The sequence below is a fragment of the Cajanus cajan genome, chromosome 5 (assembly GCF_000230855.2).
Source record: "Cajanus cajan strain Asha chromosome 5, NIPB_CcT2T_4, whole genome shotgun sequence".
Classification (NCBI taxonomy): Eukaryota; Viridiplantae; Streptophyta; class Magnoliopsida; order Fabales; family Fabaceae; genus Cajanus; species Cajanus cajan.
Window position 1 is genome coordinate 4,275,080 of NC_138521.1, and position 19,501 is coordinate 4,294,580.

Genomic DNA, 19,501 nt, shown 5'->3' on the forward strand with positions numbered 1-19,501 from the left:
AATATGAGATAATCATTTATACACTTTTACACTGGTAGTCAATCATATCTTTTAAATTATTTTTTTATTTTTATTTGATTAAATAAGCAAATGACATGACACTATTAAAAGATATAATTGGTTGCCAGTGTAAAAGAACTTTAAACTAACAGTATATAAGTGATTAACTCAAATAATATACACTACTCTTGTTTTCTGCAAAATGAATTGTTGTGGTATGAACTATATAACTTATGAACACTTGTCTGATCGTACATGATCTATGGACATTTGAACAAAATAAATTTTAGAACAATACGGAATTACTATTACTACTCTTACAAGTTTACAGTAATTAGCGAGACTATATAAAACGTCAGTAGTAACATAAAGGGCATGATTATCGGGATTTCCACCGTCAATCAAGTTTATTCATCAATTAGCTCCATGGACGAGAACTGCCATAACCCCTCCCACGGTCTTGGAAACCTCGGGGACCTAATTCATTGTTCACAAGAATAAAGGAGAATTTCAGAAAACCAAAAGGGTGCAACAAACATGGCAAACTAGTATAATTGCAGTATGTTGCAATTTTGACTAAAGCCCCAGATTCCACGGACAATAAAATGACAAGATAAAAACGTTGACCAGTGGTCATAGTTCTACATGAAAGATTAATCAATTTTTGAAGTTAGAATTTTTTTATTTTTATACAGAATTCATCAAGAAAGATGACAGATAAAAAAATAAAAAATAAAAAAGTAGAGGATAAGCGTGCCAATCTCTGAAGATCTATCAAAGACCGCCCCTGAAAAGACCAATAGCAGAACACCACAAAGATGCTAGAAAAGTAACTCCATCCAAAATGAGTTCAAAAGTAGACTGCCATCCATAGGAATCAAATACACCAATACAGTAACAAAGCAAACCCCTCGCAAAACTAATCAAACACAATGATATGTGAATGTTATTCTTTTGGTATTGTCCATTGATTCTGCTAGGTGAGTGTATCAGATTATACGCGTAAGCCCCTAGCAATCAAGTACACCCTTCACAACTACATCTACAATCAAAGAAGAGCTAGGGAACCAAAACATTATATGTATATTGTAAGTGCATATTATACTTGGGTCAGGTTAACTAACCCGAAGGTGGAGGTGGTGCACCACGTCCCATTGCTGCTAGTTCAGGACTAACTTTCTGTCCAGCTTCCTCAAGTATGGCTATAAGTTCCTTTGCAAATCTGGCATTAGCAGCTGTGAAGAATGTGTATGCAGTTCCTTTTGCACCAGCTCTCCCAGTCCGGCCAATGCGATGAACATAGTCCTCAAGTGACCCCGGGAAGTCATAATTTATCACATACTTCACATCCTTCACATCTGACAGTAATCAAATAGTAGAAAGGATTAAGATACATATGCAAAGCTACTGGTTATCTTTAATCTTTAATCTTTAATAAGTGACAAAGTAGAGTGGAAGTCATCGGTCAAAAAAAAAAACTTTGGTCTTTTGTTACAACAAAAAAGCTAAGACTTAATAATGAAGAGATCCACCTCTAGCAGCAGTTGGGCACTTTCAAGTTAAAAAGGGCAAATAATTCATGCAAAAATCTAACTAGTAATCAAAGGCCAGAAAAAAGTAGATAAAAATATTTAGTAAAAAGTTACTTAATATACAGGATTGAAGGCAATCAGGATAACAATAACTTAATATTAATATTTCAAAAAATATATATAAGCACTGAATATTTCCATAACTATAACTACAACACTACATTTTCAATTCAGTGAATAAGAATATATGCCAAATAATTAAGTAAAGAAAAGGTTTTTGCACCTAATCCACGAGCTGCAACATCTGTTGCGGTCATAATAGGACTTTTGCCCGATTTAAATTCTGAGAGCACCCAATCCCTTTCTGCTTGACTTTTATCTCCGTGAATTGAGAGTGCAGGCCAGCCATCCATGCGGAGCTGCCGAGTGATCTGATCACATCCTTTTTTGGTATCCATAAATATCAGTATTCGACTGCCATCCATGATGTCCTCTAGCAACTTCACCAGTCTGACAGATAGGAAGATTATATTAGGTGGCCCTATGTGAAAAATCCAACAAGAATGAAAATAAGGTAGAAAACATCTTACTTATCATATTTCTGCTTTTCCGAAACAATGTCAACATATTGCCGTATTGCATGGTTAGCTTTTAAATCTGAAGAACCTATAATTACCTGCAGTGATTGCAGAAATTCTTATTTCAATTACAAATAAAGTTCTCAAAAAATACAATGCTGCTATACATAAACAAAATCACACATTTTTCTCAAAAGATAATTTATCTCTGAACCATTTCAACATAGAGGAATGAACTTTAAAAGGAAATAAATACAATTACATATCCCAACAAGGAAATATCTTACTTTGTATGGGTTATAAAGAAACTTTCTTGCCAATTGTTCAACCTCCTTTGGCCAGGTAGCACTCCAATACAAAGTCTGACGGTCCGGACGAATCTAAGTAAAACAAAAACCAAAAAGTGATCAGATGGCCAGAAGAATAAAGAAATTATAGTCTGCAGCTTCAGCAATGTCTTTTCTAAGTCTAAATCAATTTGGATTAATTAGTAGGTGAAGCTAGTACAATAATTACGGTACAAAAAAGGAAAATGTCATTGTTAATGGGATTGAAAATCAAAATAAAAAAATGTAAAAAAATAAAATAAATAAAGCAACATAGCTAGAACATTACTCATAATAGAGAATGAAGCATCAAGAAGAGCAATATGACAAAAAAATACTATTTCAAAATATTACTCCATTCATTGAAATTTTACTATTTCAAAATATTGACCATATAAAATAAAGTTAACCTGAGAGACAATCTTCCGAAGCTGAGGATCAAACCCCATATCCAACATCCTATCAGCTTCATCCAACACAAGGTATGTGACCCTCTGCAAGTTAGTATGATTTGACTCGAGCATATCAATTAACCTCCCAGGAGTGGCAATTACAATTTCAACACCTAATCACAAAATTAACAAAATCAAAATAAAAGTGATTATGAAAAGTGAAAAGAAAAACTGTACAAAGGGGCATCAATCAGTCCATAAGTTATTTAACCAAAGCCAGGCTTTGAATGCTTCAACACATACCTTTCTGGAGATCACGCACCTGAGGTCCCTTTGGAACCCCACCATAGATGCATGTACTCTTAATCCTAGATGACGCACCAAATTTAGTAGCCTCTTGTTGTATTTGCACAGCAAGTTCACGAGTTGGAGCCAAAATTAACACAATTGGTCCATCTCCATGATCTGAAAATATTATAAATGAATGGACAGCAAAACAAAGGTAGCAAAGACGGAAAAAAAAAAAAGGCACCCTTACATCCAATATGAAATCTAATCGTATCAGTTGTTTCCTTATTTCCTTACCTAGAATTGGCTGAGCATTAACATGAACAATGGCAGGCAACAAGTAAGCAAGTGTCTTCCCTGATCCTGTTTCTGCAATTCCTATCAGATCACGTCCCTTCAATGCCATTGGCCAACCTTGAGATTGAATGGGTGTAGGTTCAGTAAAGCCAGCTTTTGCAATTTCTTGCATTACATATTCTGGAACAAATCAAGGCTGTAAAATCAGTAATCTTTTGAAACATAAGATCACATTCCCATGACCAGATAATAAATTTTGCAAGACAATCAATTATAAACAAAATGATCTTTTCCTTTCTTTTGCCTTATATTCTGCAAAAGGGAAGCTTTTACCACTTTAATCTAATGAAAATGAAATAACATGCTGTCTTTGGAATAAAATACGTCAACCAACTTCTCAATCAATAGGAAAATACTTTTAGCACACTATTTTTCCTGACAATCTTGCCCACACAACTAATAACCCCTCCAAACTACCAGCTCTTGATACACTTTTGTGCAAAACGAAGCAAAATAAAAAAACTCAAGCCATAAAGAGGTGAGTCATGTACTTTAAGATGAAGAAGGTGCAAAGCAAAAATGAAGAAACGAAAAAGAAAAAAAAGGAACAGAAATACCTGGAAAACCAGCATCATGAAAGGTCTTGACAGGTTTAGGGACATCTCGACCTTCAACAGTTATTTCCCTCAGCTGCCGGTACTCATTAACCTCAGCATCTGTCATTGCCCTTACTGCTGAAGACTCAATGTAGAAATTTTTCTCAAAATGAGGTAAACCATCCAAACTGAGGTTCCTTGGCGACGCACCACCATCATAATCCTTCCTGTTTGATGAAGAGTGTTGAACAGAACCCCCAAAACCTGTAGGTCCACCTAGCCCAGAATCACTAACAAAACAAAAGCAGTTATTCAGCAAAACATTTTAATCAAATATAGATAAGATTATCACTGTTGAAAATTATAGGGATTTGGCTAAAAGAGGAAAAGAGAAGATAAATTCTTAATAATAGAATATAATTTTGATTTGTGGTTGAATAATAGAATGTAATGTGCAATAATGAATCACAAAATACAATGCAATATACCCTTAATTAGACTAATACTTGACAGTCTAGACTTATAATCATAACTAAATAAGTAAAGAAATGTGAATTTATCAATCTCAGATTGCAGCAGCAGCAGCCAGCTTTGAAAATGCTATATCAAGATAGAAGAAGGCGGAATGGCCACTATTTTAAATATTATAATACAAGCTAAATAATTTATACTACACATAGAATACTCAAACAAAACAGGACCCAAAATTAAAGAAATTCATGTCATAGTTTACACACAAATCACCATCAGTCTAGGAGCAATAAGAACAAAGAAATGAAATCAAAATTTGAAAATGAAGGTGGAGTTACTAGAAAAATAACACTAAAAATTAGCAGAATGTGAATCGGGAAGTCTAAAGGAAGATGAAAGAATAGAACATAAATAAAAATGGAAAATAAAAATAGTGCTAAGTATGAAGGAACGGAGGCCTAAACAGGGGGTAACTTTTGATGGAATGGTCAAAGAAGAAGCCTCTCATATTCTATTGTTTCAGAAGCAAAAAATGCATTACAAAATGAGGTTGAAATCACATTTGTACCCAAAAAGAAAATCCTAAACAACATTATTTCAGGAGTTAAAATGGGTTTTTTAAGCTTATGTTATGCAATGGTAGCACCCCTACAACATCAAAAAACAGTTATTTTGGCTGTATTCCAGCTGCAATGACTGCTACTGAAAACCACTGCACTATTTGAACCCCATAGCAACCTAAGGTTGCTCCACTCCGCTATTCTGCTAAGCGCAATATTGACTCATGAAATATTTTAACATACAATACAATAATGTGATATTACTAGGTATTTTCTAGATAGCCTAATACTCCTCCAGGGAAAGCTCACAAAGTTGTAAATATGTTGCTACACATTGTGGAAGTTGACAACCACATTAGATGACAAAAATAGATTACACCACATCCCCTCAAGTCAGCTCAAATAGTTAGGCTTGCAGGACATCAATTGTGAGCGTGCAACTTCAACCCCCCAAAATGAGCTCCATCCCTCCCCTCTCTCCCTCTCCCTTGTAAGGTTAGGCCTACTATGAGTCTCTCCTCGCCTCGAATCCCAAAAGATAAAATAAATAAAACAAAACAACCATGAATGTGAGTGAAATTAACCTAGCAATTGATCAATGGATTGGGTTTATTGACACCGGATCATTCAGTTGTAAAGATACAATTGGACCTAAGGCGAACTAAACTCGTAGTTGCAAACGTTTCATTCTTTAACAAACCCTAAAAATCTACACTCTAGTAAAACTAAAACAGAAGATTGACTCGGAGATAAAAAATTTTAAAAAAGAAAACGGGAACATTCAATTGCTGAAGTCATCGTCAACGTCAACTAAAGCTAAGAATGAGAAATTATAAGAATCTGAGCAAATGAGCGCGCAAAAGCAACAAAACTAGACAGTGTAAAAAAAAGATTATGAATAACGACGAAGCAAATTGAATTAAAACAGAAAAGAAAATTAGGGTTGAGAATAAAGTGGAAGCGGCGGTTACCTTCTCCGGTCGCGGTAGGAAGCGGGGTCGCCGGAGCGGCTATCGTAGCGGCTCATGATGCTTTTCGCAAACACACTCTTCACTTTCTTCCTCTCCTTGCTGCAGCTCCACAAAGAGCAAGGAAGCGCTTTGCAGTTTCTCTCCAACAAATTTTGGGCTTTTCTTTGCTGGCCCAACTTCGATTTTTATTGGGCCATTTGGGCCCAACCTAAGCCAATGCAGAACGGGTGGGACTAATGTACATTGGGTGTGTGGATAGCTATTTGTAACATTCATTTGGAAAGAGTTGAGCAATGTAGTCCAATTATGTGATCATAAAGTTAATGATGTCTAATCATTTGTAATTATGTGCCATATTATTCAAAACGAAGTCATAAAAAAAGGTTGTGATTCCGCTTATAAAACAAGTTTTGTCACCAATACGATTAGATGCGTTATGATTAAGAGATAATTTTATTCTTTAATTATGAGTTGAAGTGTTTGATATGAAGATTTATGTGTATAGAAAAATATTTGTTGAAAGTCCCTTAAATGAACTTCACTATTTCAAGAGATTAGTCATTTTGACTTGTAGTTAAAGGATAACTTAGTTCACCCAAGAAAAAAATTATGTGGATTGATTATAAAACTATTCAATATTCATTTTTATGGAAAATAACTTCTACTTATTATTAACTTTTTTATATTTACATTTTTCTTATCTTGTTTTTACCTGGCATAATCAATGTTTTGAACTGTCTTTAAACCACATTCACATCAAACAGATCAATTTGATGTACAAGTAACCAAAACTTGCTTCAGAAAAATGTGGATGGAGACAGATGTAACGAGAAACCAAACATGTACTTAGAATTATAGTAGCTTAAACACATGTTATCGATAATATAACCCCTCTCTCCTTACCACCCCCATAATGAATTGTAAATTGAAGTATATCATGCCTAGTCACTTGCATGGTCACAATAATAATAAATTATATTTCTTTTGATATGATATGCATAATGCGTTTGATTCTTAAATTTTATCCACAAAGGTCTTTGAAGAGACTGTGTGACAAAATAGACTTTGATGGCAGCATAATGGATAAGGCAAAGGCAAATGGATAATAATGACTCAAAAAGAGGCCCAGAATGCTATAAGGTGAAGTTGCAATTGCATTGCATTGCATGGCTACTCATTTGGATCAGGTATGGTCATGCAACTTGCAAAACTTTTGGAATATGGATATGTTACAATATAGGGCCTTCCCATGCCAAATATGTGACATTCCTTTCGGCTGAAAAAAATTTAAAGTAGAGTGGCATTCCCATCATAGGCAGATAATCTGTCTATTTCTTCCTATACAAAGAATTTTGGATAGACTGAAGTGATGTCTAGTACAGAAAATCTTCAACTACTTTTCCATGAATGGGATTTCTACAACTACAATTTTTGGGGAAATTTATAAAATATGGTTAGTGATTATTTGATTTTTTTTTATGAACAACATGTTTACAGTCAATTGTCATGAAAAAGTTAAAAAAACTTATTCCTTAATTACGATAGGTGAGTTTTGTTCTTACTTACAATGGTGAGAAAAAAAACTATTTCTATTTATTTACAAATTATTATCCTCAAGATACGAATTAACAGTCTTTAGATTGTGTTTATGCAACTTTCATGTCATCGATGTAATCTTAGGAAACAATAATTTAGCAGCAGATTAGCAAAATAGTCTATCTTTGTCCTCCATCACTGAGTAACATAATCAGAAACCAAAACTTTGGTGAGAAAAATAAATATAAAATGAAACAATTGTATGCATATAGGTTGATAGGCCTATCATACATCACTTAATAATACAAACAGGTTTCTGATACTTAATGATAGTTGCTGACTGTAATGGATAAAAGCAAAAGTGTTTGCCTTGTGAAGGGACTTGTCCAAGTATAGATAAGATTGAGCATCTTTGGTCCTCATCCTCCAATCGAATTGATTTTTTTAGTCATGTATTTGTTTAAATCCGTTACTAGCTTAATTAAACCACGTTATGCATTTTGTGCAAAGAGAACTGATCAAGGAAACCAAAACTATATATCTAGTATCTACCCCAAAGTGCGTGGTATTTTCCTTTTTCATAAAATAAAGTTGAAGAAAGTGTTTAGTGGCATATGGAATTGGTGTTGTGGTCCATGAACTAAAGGTAACATACATGGTGAGGTTCTCTTTCCAACCAAAACAAGCATAAAATCTGTTGCAATAAACAACAAAGCCCTTTGCTCCTATTCTGTTTAAGCCAATATTATCTTTTATGTTCGGTTAGTTTGGTTCATCGGACACATGATCCTTAGTGGCATTGTCTTGTGAGGGAATATGAAATGACATTAAACGAAATAATGCAGAATTTTAAAACTTTAGAACATGGAACTGGCCCCATCTCAACTTCTAAACAAGTAGACTAAAGGAGTGACAGGGAATAAGCAAACAGTGAACTTTGAGTTATTTTTAAGCAAATAATTTAGCATTGGAGCTTCAAATCTTGTAGGGAAAGCTTATTTCTGGTTGTTGAACCAAAAGTGTATGCACCACAACAAACTGGCTCTAACTTCTAACCACTTTATGATTTTTTTGGTCTCAAACAACCTTAACCAAAAGTGGACATGCAGATTCTAGCCAAGTACATCTTATGTTTGCTAACTCCAGAGAAAGAGGTTTCAATGATGAAAATAGTTAGTAAAAAAATCATTATTCTTTTACTATATATGTTTTCTGCCACAAGTGACAAATAAGTTAGGTACAGTTCAACTTCAATTAATTAATTAATCGATTAATAACCAGAGATTAGTACAATGATTTAAAAATTAAAGCATAATAATAAGGATACGCTAAAGGAGTAAAGGGCATATGCATCCTTTCAAAAAAGTAACATGTACCCATTAAATATATGATCACAACAATATGAATAGAAACACATTCTTAGTTTTGTTTTTAACTTTTTTCTTTTTAACGAGATTGATGCAAATGTCCTAAATGTCCTTTTCTTTTTTGGTCAATATTGATGCAAATGTCTATGTGCTTAAAAAAATAGGGAAAACAAGAGGGTGACTGTTGAGACATCACATTATGAGGTATGGACCCTTGATGCTCATTATAACCGACCAAAATTGATGATTCTAGTCGTATAGTTTACAGCTAATATTAATTAATCCACTTTTATTTTATTAATTTGAATTTTATTATTGAACACAAGCATTTTGAAGAGTTATTTTCTTCTTTGTTAAGTCACATATATAACTTCTTTTATATTAACTATTTTATTTTTATTTATAATTTTTATTCATTTCAAGCAGGGTTACTTAAATTTGATTAAATTTTGAGCCTTGCTAAACCACATCAAGTTGAAAATATACTTTAAGATAAGTTTAATTTTAAAATGACTATAATTTTAATTGATCCTCATTAAAATTTACTATATTAATAAAATGGTGTACCTTAATTCCAATAATTTATTCTTGTGCAATAAAATAAAATTTTATTAATTAAGAATGAATGTATTATTTTCTCTAATTTTATTTTATTTATCAATTTTAATCAAATTTAAAATTTTGGGCACAATATTCGAAAAGATTGCTAATTACCAATAAATAGTTGGCATTCATTTCATTTTCAGGCCCCTCATATTAGACTCAACCCATCCCAAGTCTCAAATCTCAATTGAATTTTTTTTTTTAAGAAAAATAAAATTATACCATTGGGTGCTACACGACGAAAAGTAAACCTTCTCTTCTTTATGAAACGAAATTAAATATAAAATTCAAGTTATTAATTAAATTAAATACACATCCAAAATCTAATTAGTTTTGCGCATTAACTAAACTTGTCACAACTACTCTCCTCTCTTTAATTGAAGGGGGTTGTGTCGATCTTTTCTTTGAATTAATGTGAATCAAATGAATGAAGACAAGTTCAAAGCTCCACCACATTTAAAAAATAAAAATAAAATAAAAAAAAGGTTAAAAAAACAATACAAAATGAATGCATGCACATAATTTTAAGAAATCTTGATAGGCACTTTTTAACAAAAGGAAATCATTGTTGACCCTTCCCTTGCTAATAAAAATTGGCATCAATTTAGTGTGTATGACTATGACACCACGAGTCTTTGATGCTTCTAATTTATAAGATCATAATGTCTAGGGTTTATTGACAATATCTGATTGCCGTGCACAACTCAATCTCCTAAACTTAGAATAATACTTAACTTACCTAAAGTATCTTAATAATAAATCCCCATGATTAACACTTGCGTCATTTCATATTTTAAAATGCCCATCTAATTAAGTCAAGTACAACAGTTAATAGTCTCTAACAAAAACTTGCAAAAACAAAAAGTAACACTCGATGGAAAACATGGTTTTTAGATCGTAATTGTAATAAGCATCAATAATTGAGTTAATGATGGATAAGAATTGGAATTGGTCCTTCTTCGCATGCACTTTTATACCCACACATTTTTGTGTCACTGTTGTGTTGGATTAATTATACGTTAGGCCCTACCAGATCCAATAACCAGTGATGCTGACATTAAGTGCTGCAATGCCCCATTGTTTGTGTGCCAAACTCATCCTCTTAGAAGCTACTTTCCTTTTTCCATATTATTCTTTTTATAAATTAAGATTATCACTTTAATATTTTAAACTAATATAATTATCGATTATAGTTTGAAAAATATTTTTCTTTTATGTAAGAGCTAATATGATATTATCTTTTAATTTAGAGAAGAAAATGAAACACCATGCTGATTTGTTAATCTCATCTTGGTGTGGTCCTCAATATTTTTATGTTGCTGATGTGTTAGTCCTCTTTTCTGATTTTTGATAAGTACAGTCAGGTACCTTCATTCTCATCTTTTTCTTATCTTTCTATGTGCCATAACGAAATTAATTAAATATTACATATGATTGTGAAAAAATATTCTTCGCTTGGTTTGAAAGCTAAGGCAATTAATAGAATTCTAATTTTGTAAATTTCAGTATAAATTTATAAAAACAGACGAAAGACTCGTTTTCTATTTCAGGATAAATTAATAAAATTCTTTGTCCGGTTCACCTTCCAATACTATTACAAGATTTTTTTTATCAATTAGAAGATAAACAATATGTTCATTGTGTGTTTTTTTTAAAAAAGAAGTTGTAAAAATAGCCCCTTATTATTTATTTTCCAATTATCTGGAGAAAAAAATTGTCAACGTTACAATCACCTTCTACTTCAATCATTACTTGTGCGTAATGTATTTAAGTAAAAGATTCCGAAAACAAATGAAAGGTTGAAAGGCTAGTATAGTCTACTTTCTATTTGTTTAATGTTTGGTTTTTATTGTATAATATATATCGATGGATCTTTGAATTTTTTTTTAAAAATTGTAATTAGGTTCTCATACTGAAAAAATTTAACTGGGTTATTAATCTTACACAATTTTTATAATTTAATTTCTAAAGCTAGTTTTGAATGTTTGAAACCATAAAAGTAAATAAATAAATAAATAAAAACAAAAACAATTTTTAACAATTTTACCCACAAACCCAATTATAAGAATTGTAAAAATCACATAATTAAATATAATTGTTTAGTTTAAGCAGTAACAACTATTTTGATGAGATGAGCCTTCTATTGGGTTGTTTATGTGTTAAGGTGGTTTTTTGTGAATTGGAGTTCTCTTTATTCAAACCTTTTTCTTTTTCTCCTTTTGTAGCTTCTATTAAGTCTTAGTCTTCTCCCTATAATTTAAAATTGTGGGTTGATTTAGAGCTTGGATGATTCAGAACTCATAATGGTTTCTCTTTTCTTCTTCCTTTCCTTTACTTCCAAGAAAGCTTAGAGTTGTTTATTCTTCCCTCTCCCTCTTTCCTTCATTTAGGTGACCGAAGCTCTCATAGTTCTTTGTTCCCTTTTTCTCCTTCTTTTTCATTGGAAAGCTTGAAGTTAAGGTAAGGAAAGCTAGATTCTTAATTTTCAGATGAGTTGTTTGGTTATTTGTGGATTCATGAAGCTAGATGTTGTTTGAATTCCTAAAATTTGTGAGTTGGTTGAGTTTAACTAGATTGCATGTTAAGTTGGGGTTGTGGGTGTTCATAAATGAGTTGGAGCAAAAATAGGTGATATTAATACTTTGATGGTTGCATGTGGTACTTTACGAAGTCTCTAAGTTTGCATGTTTGCATGTATGAATCTGGTGATGAAAATGAGTCGTAGATGGTGTTTAGGAAGAAAATTTGTGAAGTGTAGGTGAGAAAGGAAGGAGAAACCATTAATATGCATAAAAAATCTTTGTACTTAGCGTTAGATAGTTGGTTTTAACACTAGAGTATTGGAAATACCCCAAATAAGAGGCTCAAATAGAGATCAAGCGCTACAATGGCAAAATGAGCACTACAATAGTGAAGAATAAGGTTTGGCAAAGATCCAACACTGCAACAATGGTTGAGCACTGTAGCAATGAGGGAAAACTAGGCTGGCAAAAATCTAGTGTTAGATTGAGCGCTACAATAGCAGGGATAGATGATCAAATTTGGTCTTAAGGTCTTCATAAATTTTGTAGCTTTGGATTTTAGCTTTCCAATGACTTTATAATCACCTAAAAAGGAGGTTTATAACTCCATTTATGACCTTTTTAGTGATTAAAGGTCAATTTGTTAGTATTTAGGCAAATTGTTGCAATTTTTGTGATTTTCAACATGGTAGATAGTGGAATTAGAACTTGAAGTCTTTGCGAGAATTGTAGAAAATCTTTTTGTCTTTCATATGAGATAAGAATAAAAATGATAGAAGTAGTAGAATTTCTTATGCATTGTTTTATGTGAAGGTTGTTATTGTATTTTGATAAGTCATATGTTGATACATGTTATATGATGGGTGAATTTGGTGAACATAAATACAATACTTGTGTCTATTGCATGTTGTATGATGTAGGATAATGATAGTAAGCATTAGTATGCTATATTGTAGTTGAAATGGTGATGAGCATTAATATGTTATGTATGATTGATATGTTATTATTGAATGAATTATTGATCATTGATATGTTATACTTGGATGAATTGTTAAGCATTAGTATGTTATTCTTGGTTGAGGTGTTAAACATTAGTATGTTATACATGATTGATGATGATTTTTATAAGCCTTGATTGGATTTGATGTATATAGTAGATGTATGGTAAGGTGTAAATGTTAAAAATACAATGTGACATTAAAGCATGTTGACTAACCTAGGACTTGAGGAGGGAAAATTATTTTGAAAACTAAAGATCTCACATAGGGTATCTTAGAGTGGTGCTCAAGTAGGCCATTGTTGAAAAACCCTCCTTGAGTAAACGTGTCTCTTGGGGTGGGTTTTTGAGGTGTGTTAAGTCTCCTCTAAATCCTTAGTTAATGGTTGAGTAATGTAGGAGGTTGAGGACTACAACCCTTAACCATGAATCTAGAAAGGTTGTGTGGTTCCTTGAGAGTGGTTAGTGGGCTAACTTTACATGTGACTTGGTAATTATGCATGTTAAGGTCGTGGTATGCCTACACCTAATTATATCACTCCTAACGGTGAAATCAAACTTTCTTAGTGTAAGTGATGAGATCCAAAAAAACTAGAGGAGGGATTGGTATCCCATTTTGTTGTGTGATCGAGTTGATGTTTCGGGCAGGAAAACGATTGGGTTGGTTGATGGGACAAAAATCACTTAAACAACTCATGTTGTTAGGGGATTTTCGCAGGTGAATGCATGACGACGTATTTGTTAAGGTGTTTGCATATGATGTATGTTATGGTGTGTTCATATGCATTGTTGGATGTCTAATGTGACATGGCTTGGATGAGATACATGCTTGCTTAAAGTGTTGTAGTTTTTATATATGGTTGTGGTGCGATGTTATATATTATAAGATTGTTTTCTATATGTACATGTGTTTTGAATTTTAGCTTACCCTTTTTGTTCTCAAGTTAATATGAACTGTGATGATCTTACGTTGTATTAGAAAAGATTTAGGACTAGGCTCGAGGAAAATGGCGTGATTTTTTGTTGACGGTGATGCAACTGTGTGTAGCTTGTACAGATGTGCTTTATCGACAGTAAAACATAAGATTAGTTGGGATTACTATATGTTCTAGTTGTATGTTTTTCACTATTAGGAGTAGTGATTTCATTGAGTGTAATGATTATGACGAATCGTTACATACACACTTAACTAAAAATTCTCAAAAATAATAATAATAATTGATTGATATATAAGACCTATATTATTAATTTTTTATATCCATCTAAATAAAAAAAACTACTTCTTTCTTATTCTTATATTTAAATAACATTTTTTATTTTATTATTAATTTAATTTTCACTTTTTTTCACATGATACTTATCTTAATTCCAGGATTATTAGAATTGACCTAATACTATATTAATAGATTTAAATATATTTTTAGTCTTTATAAAATACCTAAATTTTAATTTTAGTCCTTGTAAAAATTTTCTTTATTTTTCATCCTTCTAAAATTTGTAAATATTGATTTTAGTCCTTGTAAAATATTTTTATTTCTTGTAAAATGAATAAATTTTGAATTTAGTTACTATAAAATAATTTTATTTTTATTTTCATCCCTCTTAAGTATAAAATAATTTGATTCCTAACGATTATTTTAAATAAATAAATAATATTTATTTTAAGGACTTATAAAAAATTTAGTAAATAAATAAATAAATAAAAATTATTATATAATAACAAGAACTAAAAATAATAGTTATAAATTTTATAAAAATAAAAAATAATTTTTTTTAAAAAAACTAAAATTAAAACTTACTGATTTTGTAAAAATTAAAAATACATTTAAGTTTATTAAGATAATATCCATAAATTTTAGTTCGGTGTGGCCATCAAAGAAAAAATCAAAAAAGTGTGTCAAGTTATCCTTGAAGGTACTATTGAAATAAAAAAGTTTATCTTCCACACTTTATTTTATTATTATGAACAAAATCTAGCAAATTTTTAGATAGGCCAAAATGCAATATACTTGAAGTTGAACACATTTACAATGTGTTTGGAACATACCAAATGCATGGAAAGATGGGGTAGAAATAAGAGGCAAGAAATATTTTTATAAGTTTAATAAAGCTAAGTTTTGATAAGTGAGAAATTTATAAACGTAAATTTCAATTTTGCAAAATTTATTTGCAAGAATGAGAGGAAATAGTATAAAAATTGAAGAAAAAGTGTAACATTACTATTTACAATCATTCAATTAATCTGTAACTACCAAAAGATTTTTCTATACTCAAAGAAAAATAAAAGTTTACTTCAAGAACTTAACCACTCATGTCAACCCAAATTAAGAATGCCATCTTGTATTAGAGCGTAAGTTCCACCTAAAATAAATACTTCACATTCATGGTTAGAAAATAAATAATAATTTTAGGATTTTATTATTTTAATTAACAAAATGGTTAGAAAATAAATAATAAGTTATTTCTATTTTAATGTCTCTAAATTAAATTAGGAGAGAGAGAAAATATACTTAATGAAATAGAATACAATACATTTTATCAGGTTTCATTATATTTTAAACAATTACAATCTTAACAAATAATAATCCACTTTATTATTTTTTTACGTTCCATTTCTTTTTATTAATCCAAATATGTGAGTTATTTATTTCAAGGCAGAACTATTTTTCTTGAAGTCTTCAAATTAATAATGAATTAATGATTCTGAATCCTCTTATATTCAATATTTCGATCGCATTTAAGTTGGATCCCTTTTCATGTGTTTTCTCTGTCCCTTGATGTTTTTCTATTCTAGCCTACGCACTAGCTAATACCGTCTCCATTTGAAAGTTTGAAAACAATTTGGACCTCAGCTGTTTACAAATTAATTGTAACAATTTTACGCGGTTGCATAAACAAGACAGGATTCGAACCCCTGACCTTGCTTAAGCGTGGATCAACTCCACACGCTTGGGGTTAAATTAATTGTAACAACTATTATAATGTTTATATTCCTTCATCATTTTCAAAAGTCAACAATGCAAAAACTGAATATAGAATATACACGTAAGTCTTAAAAAAAATTAAAAAAAAATGTCCACATTGCAAACACCCCATTTACCTGCTTTGTAGGAATTGTCACTAACAAAATTGGATCACCATCAGTTAATGTGCAACGTGCATAGGATGTGCCATCAAATAATTAGGTTACCAGCAATGGACTTGGCACTAACATGTTAATGTTAATTTAATTAAGCTTACAAATGGATTTTCTTCTCTTTTTTTGTGATGAATTATATAATTGGGATGAAAGATAAATGAGGTAGATGGCTTTGTATATTATGGTCATTTTGGTCAAGATAAAAAAATGGTAGTGCTAGCTGGTTACAAAAATATGGAAGCAAAAGGTTAAGTTAGGGTCCACATTTGTTTAGAACATGACTGATTCACAGCTAATTTCCAACTATGTGGATGGGGATTGACTAGGGTACCTCTACACTACTCTTAGCACTTATAATTTCTTTGGCTTACTACCATGAAATGCACAAACCTAATATCAACTTTCTCTTGCTTTCAATTAGATTTTTGTAATATTTATAACAACATATTTTACAAGGAGATACAATACAATTTTTTTTAAATGATTAAAAGAATTAATATAATATGTAAGAAGTGTTTTAGTATAATTTACTTAAAGATTTTGGTAAAAGTTGAAGATGAAGTTAAGTTGTTAGAATTGAAAGATGAAGAGAGAATCATTTAACGGTTGTAGAGCTACCAATGGCATGAAAGTGATGGAGCAACAAAAGATGATGAATAAGGATTAGTGGAAGACAGCATCTAATATAAAACTTTTTTTCCCAACTTGCTTTGACTTTTGATGCATGTGCATGATCCCATGTGAGAAACAGAGGCTTATCACAAGAAGAAGAAAAAAACTATACTCATTTGTTTTCATAATTAGAAATATATAAATTGAAGCAAAGACATAATTTGAGAGAGTTTAGCATTAATTAATACATTTCATGCGAATTCTGATGTATGACTGACAGTATCAACTTTTTCTTGTTGCATAACTGGCGGACTCAAGATCAAATCCGTGAGGGAAAATTACTTTATTTATAGTTAACTTATTTGCCACATTTTAAGGATCTCATTCATTTTAGATACTACTTATCCCATTGTATTTTAATGTTTCTCTAATAAATTATAAAAAATCTTTAAAAAAATTATCCTACTTATGCACCTCTCATTGGTCATCATAGATGTTTTATATGGTTTGCTAATGTATAATAATTTTGTACAGTTATAAAACTATAAATTTTGCCTTCCTGTTTCGTGTATAAAACTGAATATTTGTACATAATTGAATGGTTTAATTTGAAGCAAAAGTTTGACTGCGATCATATTGTGATGAATATTGTAGTTATGACCGATCCCATGCAACTAGAACATATTTTAAATTTATAGATAATCAATTAATTAGTGTACGTGCCTGATTATATAGTAGTTTCCAAGATCTAATTTTATGACTTTTTCTTATTTGAATTTGAATGGAGCGTCTCGCTATTAGGGTGGACCCTATAGAAAAACCACACTCACAATGGGAGACCAAACCCACACACTTATTAATATTTATACGTCCATACTTAATAATATAAGCCATTGTTGATGATTAATCTATACTTAAATAATTTAATAGATCATTTTTTGTGGGATTTCCTTTACTAATCATGTTTTTTTAAGTTCGATACCATTCATACCAATAAATTTGTTGATAGCATTACAAGGATATTTACTTATATATTTTAGATAATTTTACTTTAAAATGTTTAAGAAAAAATAAGATAATCTTCATAAATTAAAATTATTTTATGTTTAAATTAAAAATAAAATTTTAGAAAAAACTAATATGAGAGAGGTTCTCTAAATTTACTTGTATATAAGTTAATTTTAACATATAGAAAAAATTAATAATTTTTTTTCTATTTTATTTTTATATAAGTATTTTTAGAGAAGTTTGTTCGAGTATATCTAAACTTGTGTTAATTATATCACTATATCACTTTTGTGTATATTTCTTTTTATACATTATTAGTATTGTTTATGAGGAACAAATTTATTTAAGTCAAATAAAACTACAATGAACTTTAATTTTAAAGATATTTAACATAATCACATATCTAAAATATAAATTTAATACCACTAATTAAACCAAAATAATATGATATAAGTTAATCAATGTTTTGATGGATAGTATGTATGTGATGTGTAATGCCCAATGAGAAAGTTGTGTTAAAATAGAAGGATGAGGTAATAATAGGTGAAGAAGTGGTGTTTTGAAAAGAGGCATGTGAAAGGGATAAATGCCGTATAATACAAGTGCTTAGTACAATAGTACTTATGAGGCCAAACTACCATATATTAAACTTTTCCGTGGATGGTAAGCTACATAAACTAAACGAAAGCGACTTCATTCGTGACAATCATTAATGCTCTATAATCTGCCCCTTCCTAAGTTTCCTACTTTTTTTTAATGCTAAGGTAAGGGCTTCATGCCCAATTTTGACCCTCCCAAGGATTTCAAATTCAAACTATTTATAATTGAGTTAATTACTTATACACCGCTAGTGTAAAAAAAAAATTATACTGACAACTAATTATATTTTTTAATTATATTATATCATTGTTAAAAATAAATGTGTTTACAGTAACATGATACAGTTAAAAGATATAATTGATTGTCGGTATAAAAAAACTTTACACTAGGTGGTTAACTCTTTATAAATTATTATTATTTTTTTTTTTCAAACCACACTGAACACACTCGGTATAGTTTGGTGCCCCTACGTGTGTAAAATACTGAACCGTATACGAAACTCCTTGTGATGTGGACGGTCACATTCTCCGATAACTCTTAATTTAAAGTAGGTATGTAAGTATGAGTAATATGTGAATTTAAACATACTCAATAAGCTTGAACCACATTCTTTAGTGTTTGAATAAGATTTACTTTAATATGATCAAAATCTGATATTGTTTAAGTCAGTTAATGAGTTTTTTTTTTTTAATCTGTGTGTGTCCCAATTCGACACAATTATATATATATATATAAAATAAGTTAGTTTAATCTTTAGCTTATGGAAATATTATTTTTTTTCAATAATAAATATTATTTTTTTAATAACATTATAATAATATAACATATTATTTTAAATTTATTTTTATATTAATATGAATTATTTTAATCAATAATAATATAACAAATTAACAAATTTATTTTAAAATTTAATTTGTATCATTAATTATTTTATCAATTGATAACATTATATTTGGAAAAAAAAAATATTAAATAATTTATATCAATTATGAAATATTCAATTTTTTTATAAGAAAATGCATAAATTTAAATATATTACTTGATTGTAATTTGATTAAATTAAGTTGAATTAAAAAAAAAAAATCAATCGTATATAATCTATTTAA

At 30.4% G+C, this 19,501-nt stretch overlaps 1 protein-coding gene across 1 annotated transcript; it reads right to left on the minus strand.

Moving 5' to 3' along the window:
- Positions 1–163: 163 nt before the first annotated feature.
- On the minus strand, positions 164–6,172 carry LOC109809549 (DEAD-box ATP-dependent RNA helicase 20). The gene is made up of 10 exons (XM_020372887.3): positions 6,012–6,172; positions 4,031–4,299; positions 3,414–3,593; positions 3,132–3,293; positions 2,847–3,001; positions 2,398–2,490; positions 2,123–2,208; positions 1,816–2,042; positions 1,125–1,358; positions 164–477 (listed from the first exon to the last, which is right to left on the minus strand). Exons 1-10 carry the CDS (start codon positions 6,065–6,067, stop codon positions 419–421), a joined length of 1,521 nt encoding a protein of 506 aa, XP_020228476.1. The 5' UTR covers positions 6,068–6,172; the 3' UTR covers positions 164–418.
- Between the last annotated feature and the right edge of the window lie 13,329 nt (positions 6,173–19,501).